General features: G+C 42.3%; 1 protein-coding gene across 2 annotated transcripts in view; it reads left to right on the forward strand.

The window, feature by feature from the left end:
* vwa8 (von Willebrand factor A domain containing 8) overlaps window positions 1-19,728 on the forward strand; it is a 501,727-nt gene that overhangs the window by 222,008 nt on the left and 259,991 nt on the right. For both annotated transcript variants that reach the window (XM_073046008.1, XM_073046009.1), the window contains exons 14-16: window positions 186-299; window positions 10,232-10,400; window positions 13,795-13,872. In XM_073046008.1, the coding sequence (XP_072902109.1) occupies window positions 186-299; window positions 10,232-10,400; window positions 13,795-13,872 (361 nt within the window). The remainder of the gene's footprint in view (window positions 1-185; window positions 300-10,231; window positions 10,401-13,794; window positions 13,873-19,728) is intronic.

Raw genomic sequence — 19,728 nt, forward strand, 5'->3', positions numbered from 1 at the left:
AGGCTTTTGTATCTTCTGCACTATGGAAGAGGGAAGAAGAGAAAATCTCCTGGTTAGGTATGGTCTTTGATTAAGTTGTCTGCTCTATTGAGGCAGCGAGAATTGTAGGCAGTTGAGAATAATTTGAAGCTTACTGTTTTACTGATGTCTATCATAGGTGCTGATGACTTGATTTTCTTTAATAGGCTCATTCATGACAGGGAGCTAACACTTTATGATGGCTCCCACTTGCTCAGAGCAGACAGATACCAAGATCTGAAAAGGGAGCTGAATCTTGCTGATAATGATCTCCAACAAAGGTACGGATACACATTATGGCTAAAGTATGCCAATTTCATGAAGCATTTTCCATTGTTTTTTATTAATGGTTCATTAAAGCATAATATTAATTACTTTTTGTTTGAAGTGATTTGGCCAAAGATGCAAAGGGGAGATTTGCTAATTTTGTAATAACAGAGATAACTCTATATATTTTACCAAGAAATATCTTTTGGGACAGCATATAGGCTGCCAAGTGTCCTCTGACTTCCACTTGTTTGAACACATTTGGTCAGAAATGGTGGGCCCATTTCCTTATTACCAAGAAAGCAAGAAAATATTCAGGCGACAAACATTCTAAATGCAGCTGGATGGTTTTATTTACAGCAAATGAGTTAATCCAATGGCTGTTTCTATGATAACTGAATCCTGATGCTCACTTTATTTAAGTCCAGAAAATAGTTTTCATACTGAGGTGAACTTCATTAGAAAAAAATCTGTCTGAGAAAGATTGTTCTAAATTTCTTTTTTAACATCTGGTAGGATGTTTCACCCATTCATTCAGTCTGGTTTTTGAATTCATTTGTGAGCTGAAGAATGAACCAGATATTCTCTCACCACTGGAAAATACATTCTGTGGATGTATGACCTAAAGGGAGATAAACATTAGTATGAGGGAAGGAAAAAGGAAGGAGGCAGGATTTCAGGTTTTTTGGATAACGATAACTTTTTGAGGCAGAGATGACCTTGTACAAGAGGGATAGGTTGAACCTAAACAAGAGGGGAAACTACTATCCTAGGCAGGAAGTTTGCAAATTCTACTCAGGAGAATTTAAACTAGTTTGGCAGAGGGATGGGAACGAGAGCACCAGGTCAGGAAGTGGAGGGATGGAGAGGAAGATAGATGTCAGGGCCAGTAATAAACAGGCAGGAGCAAAGTAATAGATATGATAGGATGCATCTTTTTAAATATGTGTATTTTAATGCAAGGGTTATTATTTGTAAAAGTAATGAACCGAGAGCATGGATTGGTACATGGAAATATGATGTTCTGGCCGTTACACAGACTTGGCTGAGAGAGGGGCAGGAATGGGTGCTTAATATTCCAGGGTTTCGAATTGTAAATAAGACAAGTTATTATGAGCCAACCAATCCACTATTTATTCAACTATACACTTTAAAATTCAGAGATTTCATAGATTTTAAAATAATACAAGTTATGTATAAAGTAAAAAATGGACAGTTACCACAAAGTATCCAAAGATTGTTTAAAATGAGAGAAAGTCAACATGATTTGAGAGGAACATGTATATCTCAAAAACAAAGGATAGGAACAAATGTAAAAAATCATTGTATTTCAGTCAGAGGGGTGAAATCTATGGAACAGTTGTAGTGAGAATTTAAAAATGTGCACCACCCTATGTTTTTTGTTCTAATTTTGTCCTATGAAGTCATCATTATGAAATCATCATTGTAAATGATGCTTTTTGTTATGTTTGTACTGACTGAAATAAATTAATTGCATTTCATTTCTCTATTACATGCCCTGTCTTTAACTTTTATGTTAGCTTTGACTTCTCTTGTTAGTCATAGTTGTGTCATCTTTCCTTTAGAATACTTCTTCCTGTTTGGAATGTATACATAATGTGCCTTCTGACTTGCGTCCAGAAATTCCAGGTGTTTTTGCTCTGTCGTCATCCCTGCCAGTGTTCTTTTCCAATCAATTCTGCCAACTCCTAAGAAATGGGAGCAGGAGTAGGCCATCTGGCCCATCAAGCCTGTTCTGCCATTCAATAAGATCATGGCTGATCTGACCATGGACTCATCTCCACCAACCTGCCTTTACCCTATTACCCTTAATTCCCCTACTATACAAAAATCTATCCAACTTTGCCTTAAGTATATTTACTGAGGCAGCCTCCACTGCTTCATTGAGCAGAGAATTCCACAGATTCACCACTCTCTGGGAAAAGTAGTTCCTCCTCATCTCCGTCCTAAATCTACTCCCCCAGATTTTGAGGCTATGTCCCCTAGTTCTAATCTCATCTACCAGCACAAACAACTTTTCTGCCTCTATTTATCTATCCCTTTCATAATTTTATGTTTCTATAAGATTCCTCTCATCCTTCTGAAGTCCAGTGGGTACAGTTCCAGCTGTCTTACTCTCTCCTCATAGTCTAACACCCTCATCTCTGGAAACAATCTGGTGAACCTCCTCTGCACCACTTCCAAAGCCAGTATATTCTTCTTCAAGTAAGAAAACCAGAGCTGCACTCAGTACTCCAGGTGCAGCCTCACCAGTACTCTGTACATTTGCAGCATAACCTCCCTGCTCTTAAATTCAATCCCTCTAGCAATGAAGGCCAACATTCCATTTGCCTTCTTGACAGCCTGCTGCACCTGCAAACCAACCTCTCGTGATTCATGCACAAGCACTCCCAAGTCCCTCTGCACAGCAGCATGCTGCAATTATTTACTATTTAAATAATAATCTGCTCTTCCATTTTTCCTTCCAATGTGGATGACCTCGCATTTACCAACATTACCTCACTTAACCTATCTATATCTCTCTGCAGACTATCCATACCTTCTGCACAATTTGCTTTTCCACTCAATTTAGTACCATCAACAAACTTAGATACACTACACTCGGCCCCCTGATGAGTCCAATCTACCTGCATATTGAAATCCCCCATTACTATCATAACATTGCCTTTGTTACATGCCTTTTCTACCTCCTATTTTTATTTGTATCCCACATCTTGGTTACTATTTGGAGGCCTATATGTAACTCCCATCAAGGTCTTTTTACCCTTGCAGTTGCTTAATTCTACCCACAAAGATGCTACATCTTCTGACCCTATGTTACCTCTTCCTGAGGATTTGATTTCTATTTTAACCGACAGAGTCTCCCCAACCCCTCTGCCTACCTGCCTGTCCTTTCGATACAATGTGTATTGTTGGATGTTAAGTTCCCAACTCTGATCTTCTTTCAACCACAACTCAGTCATGTCCACAATGTCATACCTGCTAATCTCGAACTGCACTGCACAATTTTTTACCTTATTCTGTACACTGTTTGCTTTCAAGTATAACATCTCCAGACCCGTATTCATCAACCTTTTTGATTTTGGCCCCTGTTACTTATCCCACTGATTGCAATTTTGCCCTATCGTCTGCCTATCCTTCCTCACAGTGTCACTACACACTACATCAACTTGTATATTAACTGCCCCAATCTCAACCTATCATTCCAGTTCCTCTGCTAAATTAATTTAAACTTTTCCCTACCTCTCTAGTAAACCTGCCTACAAGACATTAGTCCCTATTGGGTTCGGATGTAACCTATCCTTTTTGAACAGATCATGCATTCTCCAGAAGGGGACCCAATGATCCAGAAAGCTGAACCACTGGCACCTGCACCAAATCCACATTCATCTGCCAAATCACCCTATTCTTACCCTCATTGGCATGCGGTACAGGTAGCAATCCAGAGATTAATACCCTGGAGATCCTGCTTTTCAGTTCTCTACCTAACTCCCGATATTCTGTCTTCAGGACCTCCCTCCATTTCCTACGTAGGTCATTGGTACAAATATGTACCTTGACTTGTGGCTGCTCATCCTCCCCCTTTTTTAATGCTGCGGAGCTGATCCGAGACATCCCTGACCTTGGCACCTGGGAGACAAAATACCTGGGTGTCTTTTTTATTGTAAGTATGAGAGGTATAGATAGGGTAAATGCAAGCAGGCTTTTCCCGCTGAGGGTGGGTGGCACTACAACCAGAGGTCATATTAAGGGTGAAAGGTGAGACGTTTTAGGGGAAGATGAAGTGAATCTTCTTCACTCAGAGGGTTGTGAGTGTGTAGAATGAGCTGCCAGCATAAGTAGTGAATCCCCCACTTGTTACGTAACCCCGTAACCAGGTAATTTACCAGCAAAGATAGATGGATCAGCTGAGTCGGATGCTACTATTTTCAAACGTTTTATTCAACAAGGGCACAAACGTATGGTTAATACAAAACATTCAGATCATATACATCGTCAAAACTCAATCTAAAACACCGGTGTAACCATAATCAATCAGAAATAAGCTCTACAGTTGTCTAGGGGTAATACTGAGTCCAATTGAAATATAAAGAGTCACTCAGAAGTTTGCAGGCTTTTCCCTTTTGGGAACCGCTGGGGTTTTCACGTTGTAGAGAGAGAGAGATGATTTAGAAAAGATAAACACTTGCCCATCGTCTTGGCAGAGCAAATCCTTCGAATCAGGGGAGCAGACTTCCCTGTTGTTAGTTAAAAGCAGTCTTTTGTTGATTCTAGCCACAGATTCGAAATTCGGAATCTAACACACGTGGCTTCCTTCAAAATGGCTTCCCGCTCCCACGGGAATCGATATCGTGCTTCCTTGGTGTCTCCTGGGTGCGTCTGAGGGTTCTCCCCCCTCAGACCCTCCTTTATACTTCTTCACGGGATCGCAGGTGTCAATCAAGTTGCAGGTAATGCGATCTCTCTCTCAACCAGCCCACTTTGCCCGAGGGCTTTTCACGTGGTCTCCATGAGACAATAGTCAATGTCACCTTTATTCTGCTTCTTGGGAGAACGTGGTCTCTCTCTCTCTCTCCCATTTTCCTGTGTCTATTCAGCACGTCTCTTCCTCTTTTGGGTCAGCTGACCCCCCCTTGACTAGGGTTCTTGAGATTCTCACAAAGGAGGGGGCCGACGGCATAACACCTCCCCCCATAACGGGTTTTTAACCAGCGGTTAAAAACAGGTTGGTACAGGATTTTTTTTTGAATCTACATACTACACAAGCTTTTCTCTTCAGAGTACTACTGTTATACATTCAAGTCAGTATCTAAACAGGTAACAAGTACAGTGCCCCTTTTCTTTAATACCTTACCCTCACGTGCCATGCTAACGCCTGGTAGCATCAGACTTCAGCTCAATGAGTCTTAGCTTACATACATCTACAAAGGTTCATGCAAAATACTAATTTTTATGTTACTTTCAAACTTAACAGTCAAGCTTCCATGGGTGTTGTCTTTATTATTCACATACTTTGTCAAAATCCCTTAAAACCGGCTTCCGCTATTTAAAAATCGCGAACCCATTAACCCTCGCCTCTTTTCCGGTTAATTCCCTCGTGGTGATCTTGGGCACCCTGGCGAAATAGGCTTTCGCCCGCTCCTTTCATAGGAGTTATTTTATCAACAATGTGTTCCAGTTTAAACTCTTTGTTCAAACAGCATTTCAAATTCTGCCTTTTCACACCACACTCTGGAATAACAATAGCGTGTGGGGCCCCTTTACCTTCCAACTCAACCTGTAATTGAACCACAGGCTTTGTGGTACCAAGCCATTGTCTCTGCAGCCTGGTTGCTGCTTCCGATATCAGTCCAGCCTTTAAATTTTCTTCATTCAATTTGGGAACTACACATTCCCCTTTTCCTTCAAGATTAATATTCACCTCACAAACTTGTAACCCACCTTCGAGCATAAACACCTGGGAACTCTCACTTCCCAAGGGTAACCCTTTTTTACCGAACCAAGTCTATTTGATCCAAAAGGACGGCCGTCCCGTCCAGCTGAGTCAAATACCTCCACTTTTCCCTGAGCTTCGTGACTAGGTTCAGCACCACGTGCATCCCCATCTTGGACACACTCAAATGGGACATTGGCCTCTTCCAGGCTTTCAACACCCGTACCTTTTTCAAATTCTAACGTCCCCCGATCCTTCCAGCTACTCTCCAGGCAGCCCCCCGTTGGGGAAGGTGCAACCCTGCGGGCTGACACAACCTCCTCGGCCATTTCAGCTGACTTCTCCACAGCAAGGATACCCTTCCTCTCTAAGACTGCCCTCATTTCACTCTCGGGACCATCGAGAACATCTTTAGAACTCTCAACTTCTCCAAACAATTCTGCCAAACCAGACAGATCAACCACGTCCAACTCTGGATGTTTTAACAGCTTTATCCGTTTCTCATCTTTATTTCCTACCTCTAGGACCTTTCTCTTCACTAAGGGGGGGGGGCTATCTCCTTACCCCCTTTTACTTGACTCCTTTCTGTTTTACCACCCTCTGAACCCTCGTGGTATAGGGTCGGTAAAAACGTCTTGGCCAATTCACTACTGGCCCGATTTAAACTGCTCTGGTTCTCAGCTGCTTTTCTCGACAGGCTGCAAGTGTCCGCGCATGCGGGATAGCTCGGGGACTCCATGGGCGGGGCCTCAACTATCAGGGCGGTTCCCATCTTCCCACCCGCGAGGTCATTACCCAAAAGGAGGTCCACGCCCTCCCCCGGTAACTCCGGCAGGACTCCTAGTTCCACAGGTCCCGACACCAACTCGCAATCGAGAAGGACCCTATGCAAAGGCACGACCTCGGTCCGGTTCCCTATGCCTCTCAGGGCTACCTCCCCCATGCGAGGTCTGAATTTTAACACATTACGGCTAATTAACGATAGTTCCGCCCCCGTGTCTCTCCAAATTCGTACGGGAATTGGGGGGTCCCCTTCCCTCAAAGACACGGGGCGCCGGTTAAGTTGCTGTATAGTTTGTTTTATAACCGTTTTTGGAAGCCTTTACCCTTGATGACATTGACGGCACTGGAGATTTGGGGTACCAGTGCCGGTGATTATAAAGACGACGGTTGTTGGTCAGTGAAAATGGAGTTCTTAGAGGCAAATGTGGAGGTGACTGAAGTTCGTGAATCGTTAATGCTGATGTGTCCGGACACTGTTGAGACGGGCAGCGTGTCGGTTATGGAGAGAACCAATATCCTGTTGGTGCGCTTGGGGGCCTGCCCGGAGGAGGCGGGTGAGAGCTGTTTGGAGGCATTATCGATGCACCCAGAGTTTCGAGCTGCTTGTGCGGACGTGTGTAGCAGCCTTGGGCCGATACCGAATTCAAACAAGAGCCGGTGGTGGTATGGCCTGGAGGAGTATCTGAGGGTGAGACCCTCTTAGTGAACGCTGCGAAATACCACCAGGGAGGGGAGTTGACTGCTGAAGGCAGAGGTTGCGGCGACTGGCCCCTACAGCGTGGCAGACGTAGGCAGCGTGTGTGTGGATTATATTGGGCCGTAGAGGTGATGACCTATCTGAGTGGTGTGAAGAGGTTTAAGGTGCTGGATCTGAGGAGTGGATGTTGCCAGATCCCGATGAGGAGGCCGACAAGGAGAAGACGGCGGTTAAAAGTTCCCTAGGAATCTTTCCGGTCCGAAACGATACCACAGGGTATCTCCGGAGCCCTTGCAACCTTCCTGCAGGGCATGTGGAAGACCATGGGGGTGTGGAGGCGTTTGGAATTTTGACGTATGTGGATGATCTCTTGGTATTTGGATTTGCCTCAGGAGAATATGAAGTGAGGTCGTTGCAGGAGCGGCTGAGAACTACAGAGTTAAAGTGTTTTCTGGACACGTGCCAGGGCTGGCGAAGGTCGCAGCTCGTGAGTGTCTGTCTCTACGGAATCAAGTTTGAAATGAAGACTGAGAGACCGGAGAGAGTGATCTGGAACCATTTGAAAGACTTACAAGTTGGAGAGAACGAAGAAAGTTGTTTGACTGAGGGCCACAGCAAACTGAGAGCCTGGAGAAGGGAGTTTGTGGAGGTGAAGAAATTGCGGACAAATCTCGGAAGGGGGAAGCAGTAGCTTGAAGGGAACCTGAAGATGACCATCGACAGTTCAAATGAAGTGCAAAACCTGAAGGTTGATCTGGAAGAAGTCATGAGGAGAAAAAAAGCTGGAGAGAAGTGCAGTGAATACTGAACTGGAGGGTGACCAATCTTTAACTGCTGCTTTTCAGGTCGGGGTGGAAGAAGCTGTTGGAGTAACTGCATTCCAGATTGAGATGGCCGGGATGCTGGAGTCAGAACTGCTGAGCCAGGGGCCAGAGAAGATGATAATCTCAATTGCAGGAGGCTGAAGAGACTGCAGGAGCAGTGCAGGCCACGTGTTTCTGTTTGGAGAAGATCAAACAGCAGCTACCGACCAAAGAAATGAGGAAGAATACGGATTCAAAGGCTTATGTGCTGGATGTGTGGTACATGCTGCCTTTTGCTGACTTTCCCTCGATTGAGGAAGAGACCTTTGGCCCTTCTTCCACTGAGTCAGGTGTAGTGGGGAGGGTTAGCTGTGTGCAGTGTGGGGCATGAGTGAGAGGTTGAAAGAGGAGTTGGTAGTGGACCCAAGGTACCCCCAGCTGTGTCCTAGCCTAAGGGTTTAGGTGAGGGGGGTACGGAGGTCTCAGAAGGGTTAGGGAACGCCCAGATAGTTGGCCTATATAGCGCCTAAGGAACAGGGCGTGAGGTTTACTGTGTGGGGAGGAGATGTCACTGCTTGTGCTTGGGTTACGGTGTGTTGGCAGGAAAGGTGACGAGTTATCTAATAGTCATGGGGACATGACTTTTATTTGGTGGGGGGAGAGTGTAACGGGGGGTTTCTTTTTTTTGTTACTGTGTATGTAATCAAAATGGCGTCTTTGTTTTGTTAAAAGTAGGAATGCTGGCGCCTGTGTTAATAGTAGGAATGCTAGCGTCTTTGTTATGATAAGTGCTGGAAGCTTGTTTGGGACTGTAAACTGATTGTTGGCGGGGATTTTGGGGAGTCGGGGCGATGGAGTGAGAGAGAGAGGACGGGATGCTGGAAGCTGGGCGACGGTCCCCGGCCCAAGGTTTTCGGTGATGAGAGGAGACGGAGACAGAGGAGTGTGGAGCATCTGGTCGACCACCGTGGGGGTCCCAGGAGGCGGGTCGAGGAAGTCGGAGGGGATCGAATGCCAAAATACTTCAGTAATTGAGCTCCAACGGTTGTGCACGAAGTGGTTTGGACTTTGATAAGTTTGGCGCCTTTTCTTTTTTTTTCTCTTATTCATATATACTGTATCATTAGTAATCGCTTAGTTATAGTAATCTTTATAAATTGTACTCAGTTAATCGCATAAGGTGTACTGTCTGTTTTTTGGGCGAGGCGGGGACATCACACAGCATCCACACCAGCTGATTACCCAGTTTGGCGGGGCCGAAGGCCGCTCCCCCTAGACTAGAACGAGTTTGAGCGACCCAGGGGTTACATAGGGTAAATGCAAGCAGGCTTTTCCCGCTGAGGGTGGGTGGCACTACAACCAGAGGTCATATTAAGAGTGAAAGGTGAGATGTTTTAGGGGAAGATGAAGTGAATCTTCTTCACTCAGAGGGTTGTGAGTGTGTAGAATGAGCTGCCAGCATAAATAGTGAATGCAAGCTCGACTTCAGCGTTTAAGAGAAGTTTGGATAGGTACATGGATAGTAGGGATATGGAGGGCTATGCTCCCAGTACAGGTCGATGTGAGTAAGCAGCTTAAATGGTTTTGGCATGGACTGGATGAGCCGAATAGTCTGTTTCTGTGCTGTACTTCTCTATGACTCTAATAAACAACCAGACAGTCTATCTTATGATGTTAGTCTGGACAGGAACCAGAACTCTTTCGCTCTTAGTTGATAGGTTTTGAAGTGTCAATGAGACTTTTAGCCTCATTTATATTTCAATAATATGCTGCTATTTCATTATTCTTGTGAAGCGAACACCAAGATTTTGTGCTCAGAAAACCAGGGAAAGCATTGAATCATCTGATTCAAAAGCATATTACTGAGTCAAATCGATGGTTATCTCTGGTTTAAATTGTGGCTCTTAATTTCTCTGTGAAGCCTTTTGCTTTTTATGGTATATTTGTTTTTTGGTATATCTGCAATTAATAATAGAGGTATTATTACTTCTGATTTTGTAGGATGGATACTGTTGAACAAGGCTGATCTTAGTGGGAACTGCATGTTTGTCTACAGCTGGCTAGACTTCTAAAGCACATTGAATCAGGCTGTGAAAACTACCACTGGGCAGGCCTCTAATTTAAATCTCAAGTCTATTTTCAGTGTTATTTTGGGACTAGTACGTGCAGCTCACCAGACTGAATCCCGTATTAATTTTGTGCTTCCAGGTTGATTTATCCCATCCATCCATCCTTCAGGATTTTGGCCTTGGCTGAGCCTCCAGCTGTGGGCAGTAGTACCCAACAGTGGTTGGGGTCAGAGCTTCTGACCATGTTCTTGTTCCACAATGTAAAGCCACTCTCCATGAAAGAGGAGTTTGACGTCATTACTAAAATGGTGAGGAATGCTCGGATTCAGATCCTAGATGTTCTTTTAATTCAAGTATCTGATGTCCATTAATATTCATTTGTGTTTTTTGACATGGAAATAGAGCAAAGGATTTCATTGCACCCTGTTGTGTTTGACAATAATCTTATCTGTATTCTAATAAGTGAACTTTATTTTTGATTTAGTTAATGATTTACATTGTGTTTTGAATATTTCAATTTTAAATACTGAGCAGTTTTGAGCATTTGTAATTGTCAAGTATTTTCAATAAACTTCAATCCCAATGATAGTTCTTACATGTATGTAAGTGTAGGCATAGATCACACTTGCCACCAAGGCAATCTAGGGGACAGAGTATGTAATTTACAGTTAGACTGCACCACTGACCCTCTCCAAGCTTCCCAAATGAACATTATTCCCATAGAATGCAGTTGGAAAGTACTCTTGCAGCTTCTGCAAGGACTTGCAATTTGGATTCTCCCTCATTATCATTAGATTTTGCAAAAGGGAAATGGTGTTTGAGAAACTAACTAGGGGTTTTTGAGGCTTTAAAAAAGCACAATATAGATGAAATATATTTGGATTATCTGAAGGCATCAATGAGGTAGCATAGAATGTTGTTGCAAGATGAAGCTCAAGAGTTTGAGAATAATATAAAAAAAAGTAACTGGAGGAAACATCTGTGGAGGGAAATGGACAGTCAATATTTCAGGTCAAAACCTTTATCGGAGAATAATATTTAAGCCTGGATTGAGAATGGACTGAAAACAGAACAATTGAGTGATTTTGAAATTAGTAAGTATAGTTATTGGAGTTTAACAAGGATCATTGCTTGAACCTTAGCTATGTAAAATCTTTATCACTGATTTGGACTGAGGTCTGATTGTAGTGATGAAGGAGAGAAAACATAGGGATATATTACAGCTAGTGTTTAATCAAGTAGGGTGCAGATGTATGGACAACTGAAATTATTCACTTGGGTAGGACGAATAATAATGTTGTAGAAATAAATGTTTGGCATTCTGAGACACTTCTTGTAAAGCAGTAGATAAATAATACTATGCCAGCACAGGAAACACAAAGCAGACTGGGATCATTTGGGAGCGGTGACAATATAGATAGTCTGAGGTATGGACAAACAACAGTCATATTTCAAATCCCAACCTCATTAATTAATAACTCATTAGCTAAATTGGTCACAGGGATTATTATTAATGAAATAATCTTGAATTTGAATGAAATTTTAGCCTCCAAAATAGGGAGATATTCTGTAAAGCTACTGGAATGACATTAAAAGTTCTGTTTTACTAACATCTTTTTGGGAAGGTGATCTGTCACTTGTACCGGGTCTGGTCTGCGTATGATTCTACATATAAATAATTAACATTATGCACTAACCAAACAAGCCATTCAGTTGTCTGAACAATTCCTCCCCAGTGAGTTTCTCCATAGTTTGTTTGTTGCTCCAGATTCCAGCATCTGCAGTCTTGTATCTCTTTTGATTTGAATGCACTTCTGTTGTTTTGGTTTTAGATGAAGCATCCATATATTTGGGAGATTGAGGGATGTGTGCTGACAGGTAGTATCCAGAACTAAGGGACGTAGTCACGGGTAAAATGGAGGCTAAGATTCTTCATTCAGAGGTTTGAAGCTTTAGAATTCTCTGTACAAGAGCTCAATGAGTATATTCAAAATAAAACTGACTGACAGATTTCATTTGTAGATGGGAAACCAAAGATTTAAGAGAGTGGAAAATCAATTTGATGTAGAAGCTCATCAATGATCTTGCTCTTGTATAACTTGCACCTATCTCATATTTCTTAATTTAAAATTATTTACCCTTAATGTGGATACCCTTTTGTGGATAATGAAGTAGGTTTTCAAAGCTTGCAGAGAAATTTAGGCCAGTTAGAAGAGTGGGCATGAAAGATGGTAGATGGAGTTTAATGCTGGTAAGTGTGAGGTGCTACATTCATTTTGGTAGGAATAATCCAAATAGGACATACATGGTAAATGGTAGGGCATTGAAGAATGCAGTAGAACAGAGTGATCTAGGAATAATGGTGCATAGTTCCCTGAAGGTGGAATCTCATGTGGATAGGGTGGTAGCTGTGTTGAACGAGCTTCCAGTAGAAGTGGTAGAGGCAGGTTCGGTATTGTCATTTAAGGTAAAATTGGATAGGTATATGGACAGGAAAGGAATGAAGGGTTATGGGCTGAGTGCGGGTCAGTGGGACTAGGTGAGAGTAAGCGTTCGGCACGGACTAGAAGGGCCAAGATGGCCTGTTTCCATGCTGTAGTTGTTATATGGTTATATGGTTAATGCCTTCATTCTTGATTTACTAGAAACAATTTCATTTTCTTAATTTATATTGCTAAATAATTGTTTTTGGCAGGCTAGATTCTGCTTTGCAAAGCTAATATTTCAAATTTGATTTTGCCAGCTTACTATTTCAATACATCAAAACCTGACACATGGGAATAGAAATTCCCAGAACATGAATAGAATATCGAAAGTCAGTAGAAAGTTTGATCTACGCAGTCATGATATATCAATGGTCTCTCAGCTAAAGAAAAATACCATTACAAAAAAATCCAAAACTACTCCAAAGAGTCTGCCTTGGGCAGCCTCATTGCACTTAAGCTGTACTCCCTGTCAGCCCTAAGTTCCCACACACATCAGGAATTGTCCTCTCCTTAGAACTGTACAGTATCTTCTTGTATATGTGTGGTTTTCAGTGTTGATGTGAAATTTGTTGTCATGCTTCATTATATATCTGTGACTTTGGAGGATAAATCAAGAAACGTAACCAAATAAAGTGCAATTATACCTTGTATTTCACGTCTATATGTCACTGGCAATAAAAATGGTTTTGAAGCCACTGTGGCCTCATATTATAGATAAACAAATTTATGGAATTGCCCCATGGGGCTCTGTTTACCATTGTTAATTTGAGCATCTTAGAAATGTCATAGTTTATTGGTAAGACTTTTCAAAACACTCTCCAGCTTGCCATCACCTGCTTTAAAAAAGTACCTTGATCTCTTATTGTATTATAAATGAGAAAAGAAGATCACGTTAATCTTCAGGATTAAAAAAATACTGGAGATTGTTGAAGCAAGGTATACAGGTGTAATTCGATTCATACTTTCAGGTCTGTGTTCTATTTGGTATTTAGATAAAGATTAGGCTGCAAGATATTGGATTTTCTGTAATACACGTCGAGGAGTAGGGCGAGCTGAGGCTGAGCTGCCACTATGGCACTAAGAAAACATAATGAATTTAAATGGCAATGCTTGTTATAGATTCAGACAAGGTAACCTGTTTTCAAAATATTGATGGAAGGATTAATGTTTCCCTGTTGTATTGGAAAATAGTACACATTGTATTATGTTCTTGCAGATTCCACGTGTTCAGAAAGATGCCGTCTCACAGTTGTTGCAATTTACACACAGACTTCGGCAGAGCAGCGATCCAACAGTAAGTTAAATATATCACACAGCCGAGAAGTTGTCTGTGCAAAGAACCAAGCAAGCTAATGGTAGAGTCAGTTATACAGCATGGAAACCATTCATTTGACCCCAATTGATACATGCCAACCAATATTCCCATTTGCCCACGTTTGACCAATATTCCTCTAAACCTCTTCTACCATGTACCTGTCCAGATATCTTTTAAAGGTTGTTTAACTACTTCCTCTGGCAGCATATTCCATATACAGACCACAATTAGGATCAAAAAAGTTGCTATTAAATCTCTTCCCTGCCACTTTAAATTAATGCCATTTTACTCTTGATTCTCCATCCCTGGGAGCATTTACTCTATCTGATTTTATACAACCTCTGTAAGATCCCCATTTACAGTTCCTTCCAAACCTTTCTCTATAACTTAGTCACTCAAGTCACAGCACAATTCTTGTAAATTTCCTCAGCACTCTTTCCCTCTTAATGACATATTTGCTCTCACAGCTTGACATGAACTGAATACAGTATTCCAAATGTGGCCTCACCCACCAACGTCTTGTACAGTTGCACCATAACATCCTAACCTCTGTATCAAATGCCTTGACTAATGAAGACTGGCATGTCAAAAGCCTTCTTCGCCATCTTGTCTACCTGCAACACCACTTTCAGGGAAGAGTGTACTTGTAATCCCAGATTGTTCTGTTCTGTAACACTCCCAGGGCCCTAAAATTGATATAAATATAGATTTATGGCTTTCTACAGAGTACTTAAAATATGTAGGTTTTCATACACAGTGTGGTTTATCCCAATCTGACTGCAATGTCAAAGGAAGGTCCTGAGTAAAAGATGCTGGTTGTTTTAAGAACAGTGAGAGATACAATTGGATATGTAAGCTATTATTTAACCTTCATTATCTATAATCACATATGAGGGGTGATGAGTTATATTTTTTTTGTGTGCCATACTCTGCCAGAGCCTCGGCGACCACTTATTTTTTCAAGTGCTTGTCTTGGAGGAAAGACAATCACCCAAGGAGACCATGCTGACTTCAGCTTCTTTTATCATGTGTCTCCAAGTATCCCGAAACCTCCTCCTTAATAACAGACATCAAAATCTTTTTTAAAAAAACTGACATCAGGCTAACTGGCATATAATTTCCTATCTTTTGCCTTCCTCCCCTCTTAAGAAGTGGAGTGACATTTGCAATTTTGCAGTCCTCTAGAACCATTCCAGAATCGAATGATTCTTGAAAAATCACTACTGATGTCTCTATAGTCTCTTCAGCCACCTCTTTCAGAACCCTTTGGTGTAGTCCTTCTGTTTCATGAGACTTATCTACCTTCAATTACCCATCTGTGGGCACTTTCTGGAGGTCCAAGATCCGTATGCTCCACAACCGCTAGACTAAGTGTGTAAATGTAGGAGGGGACTATGTTGAAAAATAAATGTTCTAGGTTTTCTAAAATTGACTCCTTCTACCTTAGGCCATGAACTTATCAATCACCCCTCATATATCTAAAATTAACTCCTAAGAAGTAACATGAAAATAACGTTTCCTATACCCAGATGATGATTATGTGGATTGGGCTAATTTTTGTGGTCACTATTTTCTGTACTGATTTTTTAAAACCTTTAATTTAGAAGTATACTAATAGTGATAATTTGGTAGACCACAAGATATATAGTTGACAGTAGATTACAAAATTGAGCTTCATAGGCTATGGCCCTAAAAGGATACTTTTCCAATTAATATTATTGGAGTTATTAAGATATGCAGCATGGAAACAGATCCTTCAGGCCAATTCATTCATACCAACCAAAGTGCCCATCTAAACTGATCCCATTTGCCTGTTTAATCTTTCCTATCCATGCACCTTGCTGGGAAAGTGGTTTATCTGTTTAGATGTGCTATCAACAGATGTGGCATTTTCTTTGGTGAGTAAATAAAGGAAAAGCTTTTAAAGATATTTATGAGTTATGATCAATGAAGTATTAGAGATGGCATAATGATGCAGCAAGTAGAGCTACTGCCTTGTAGCACTTAAGACCTGTGTTCATTCCTGTCCTCTGGTGTTGTTGGTGTAAAGTTTACACTTTATTCCTGTGTTGCCATAGGACTTCTGGTTTTCTCCAACATTACAAGGATCTGAGGATTGATCGGTTAATTGAACACTGAGAATTGCCCCTAGAAAGACCAGAAGACCATAAAACATAAGAGCAGAATTAGGCCATTTGGCCCATCGAATCTGTTCCACTGTTTTATCATGGCTGATTTATTATTCCTCAACCTCATTCTCCTGCCTTCTCCCTATATCCTTTTACGTCCAACTACAGTGAGTACAGGTCCAGAGCCATCAAATACTCCTCATACATTAACCCTTCATTCCTGAAAACTTTCGCGTGAACCTTCCCTGAGTTCTGTTCAATGTCAACAAATCCTTTCTTAGATGAGGGGCCCAAAACTGCTCGTGATACTCTTAAGGGTGGCCTTATAAATGTTCAGCATTACATCCTTGCTTTTGTATTTTATTCCTCTTGAAATGAATGCTAACATTGCATTTGCCTGCCTCACCACAGACTCAATCTGAATGTTAACTTTTAGGGAACCCTGTTTGAGGTCTCTGAAGTCCCTAAGCACCCTTCTTTTCTGACCATACACTTATCCGCACTGTATTCCATCTGTCACTTCTTACACATTCTCCTAATCCATCTAAGTCCTTCTGCAAACTTCCTGCTCAACACCACCTGCCCCTCCACCTGTCTTTGTATCATCCGCAAAGTTGGCCACAAAGCCGTCAACTCCGTCATCCAATTCATTGATATAATGTGAACAGAAGCGGTCTCAACACCAAATACTGTAGAACACCACTAGTTACTGGCAGCCAACAAGAAAAGGCCCCTTTGTTCTCACTCTTTACCTTATGCCAGTCAGCCAATTTTCTATCCATGCCAGTATCTTTCCTGTAATACCATGGGCTGTTGTCTTGTTTAGCAGTCTCATGTGCAGCACCTTGTTAGTGGCCTGAACATCCAAGTAAACAACGTATACTAACTCTCCATTGTCTATCCTGTTATTTCCTCAAAGAATTCCAGCAGATTTGACAGGCACCATTTCCCCTCAAGGAAACCATGCTGACTTCAGCTTCTTTTATCATGTGTCTCCAAGTATCCCAAAACCTCGTCCTTAATAACAGACATCAAAATCTTAAAAAAAACAACTGACATCAGGCTAACTGGCATATAATTTCCTATCTTTTGCCTTCCTCCCCTCTTGAGAAGTGGAGTGACATTTGCAATTTTGCAGTCCTCTAGAACCATTCCAGAATCGAATGATTCTTGAAAAATCACTACTGATGTCTCTATAGTCTCTTCAGCCACCTCTTTCAGAACCCTTTGGTGTAGTCCTTCTGTTTCATGAGACTTATCTACCTTCAATTACCCATCTGTGGGCACTTTCTGGAGGTCCAAGATCCGTATGCTCCACAACCGCTGGACTAAGTGTGTAAATGTAGGAGGGGACTATGTTGAAAAATAAATGTTCTAGGTTATCTACCTTCAGACCTTTTAGCTTCTCGAAAACCTCCTTCTTAGCAAGTTCAAGTTCAAGTTCAGTTTGTCATTCAACCGTACACATGTAGACTGCTGAATGAAACAACGCTCCTGTGGACCAAGGTGCACAACACACTACACATAACACCTAAAACTAATATTACCACAAGTAAGTTAACAAATAATAAGGTGCATTTACAACACAAGTTAAAAAGAAAACAATATAATGCTACTGGTGCGTTATAGGTAATGAGACCTGGATGGTGGCAGGGAGTTCAGTTGCCTCATGGCCTTGGGGAAGGAGCTGTTTCCCATCCTAACAGTTCTTGTCATAATGCTATGGTACCTCCTGCCTGGTGTAGGGCAGCAAAGAGGTTGGACAGATGGGAGTAATAATTTATAATGCTAAGGGCCCTGCTTATGCAGATTTTCTGATAAGTGTCTCTGAAGGGGGAAAGAAACCCCAATAATCCTCTCAGCAGTTTTCGCAATCGTTTGTAGGGCTGTCCAGTCAGATGCCTTGCATTTCACGCACCAGATGAAGACACAGCTGTTCAGAACACTTTCATTGGTGCTCCTGAAAAAATTGGTTCGAATGGTGGGTGGGGGAAGCAGCTCCACTCACCTCAATCTCATCACGAAGTGGAAATGCAGCTGTGCTTTCTTGACCAAAGAGGTAGTATTGAGCGACCAGGTGAGATCGTCCATTATGTGCATTCCCAGAAACTTTGTGCTCTGTAACTCTCTCCACAGAGGATTGGTCAGCCTGTATCTTCCTAAAGTCCCCAGTCATTTCTTTAGTCTTGTCCATATTGAGACTCAAGTTGTGCTTGCATCCTTCTACCAGCTGCTCTTTCTCCTCTCTGTGCACCATCTCATCATTGTTGTTGATGAGTCTAATCACTGTTATGTCATCAGCGAGCTCGATGATTCAGATTGAACTGGATCTAGAAGTGCAGTCATGCATCAGCAGCATGAACAACAGTGGGCTGAGTACGCAGCCTTGGGGAGCTGGGGATGTTTCTGTCAACATGGACTGACTGTGGCCTTTCTGTCAAGATGCCCAGGATCCAGTTACAGAGACACTTACTGAGGTCAGTTTTCCCACCAGCTTCTGAGGGCTGATCTTATTAAGCTGCGGTTGAGACACGGCATTGTGGCGTATAAGGCACCATTTCCCAGGTGGGGCAGGGCAGAGTGGAGTGCAGAGGCTATGACATTATCAGTGGATCGATTTGAGTGAGCTGCGAACTAGAAAGGCTCCAATGTAGTAGGAAGTTGGGATTTAATGCAACCCATAACCAGCTGCGCAAAGCATTATATTATTGTTGAGGTCAATGCCACTGGGTGATGGTCATTAAGGTAGGTTACTGTCACCCTCTTGGGCACCAGAATGATTGTGGTCACCTTAAAGCCTGAGGTGCTGTGAACTGTTCCAGCCAGCGCCAGACCATATATGTTATCAGGCTCCACAGCTTACGTGGGTTGACCTTGGCTGGGGTTTTCCTCACTGAGCTGCTCCGAGTGCTTGCTCGTCAGGGGTGGGAGGAAGGAGGTGGGCCTTCCTCACCGGCACATCGTTCTGTGCATCAAACTGAGTGTATAAAACATTCAGCCTGTCTGGAAAGGATGTGTCACTGCCATTGACATACAAGGTGGACTTGTAGTCTGTTATGATCTGAATGTCCTGCCACATGCCCCTCATGTCTCTGGCATCACAGAAATGGCTATATGTTCTCTGTGAATAATCCCCTTAGCGCAGCTCTTGCCAACCTGAGAGCTGTTATGTCCCCTGATCTGGAGGTAGCATCCTGATCAGCTGTGCCTGGACCTCTGCGGTGCCATAGCTTCTGATTTGCCCTCATAAGTGTGTTTAATAATGGTGATGTCCTCAAATCACTTCTCTGTGTAGCCAGTCACAGATTTCACAAATTCATCGATGTTAATATGATAGTTACCTCCCTGAATATATTCCAGTCCGTGTTTCAAAACAATCCTGCAATGCTGAGATATCCCCTTCTGGCCAGGTTGTTATCTCCCTTTAAACTCAGTGTGACTCATTTAATCAGTGGTTGATATGTAGGAATTAGCATAACAAATAAGTGGTCAGAGAATTTGAGGTGAGGACAGGGAGTGCTTTGTATGCACCAGGGATGTTGATATAAACCAGGTCTCATGTGTTCAGCATGCTAATAGAATTTAGGCAGGTCTGTTTTCAAGTTAGTATGATTGAAGTCACCAGCAACATTGAAGAAGCTATTGGGATGTGTGGTTTACAGGTCGGTGATGATGCAGCGCTTCCCCAGCATTAGCATGGGGGGAG

The sequence above is a fragment of the Hemitrygon akajei genome, chromosome 5 (assembly GCF_048418815.1).
Source record: "Hemitrygon akajei chromosome 5, sHemAka1.3, whole genome shotgun sequence".
Taxonomy (NCBI): domain Eukaryota; kingdom Metazoa; phylum Chordata; class Chondrichthyes; order Myliobatiformes; family Dasyatidae; genus Hemitrygon; species Hemitrygon akajei.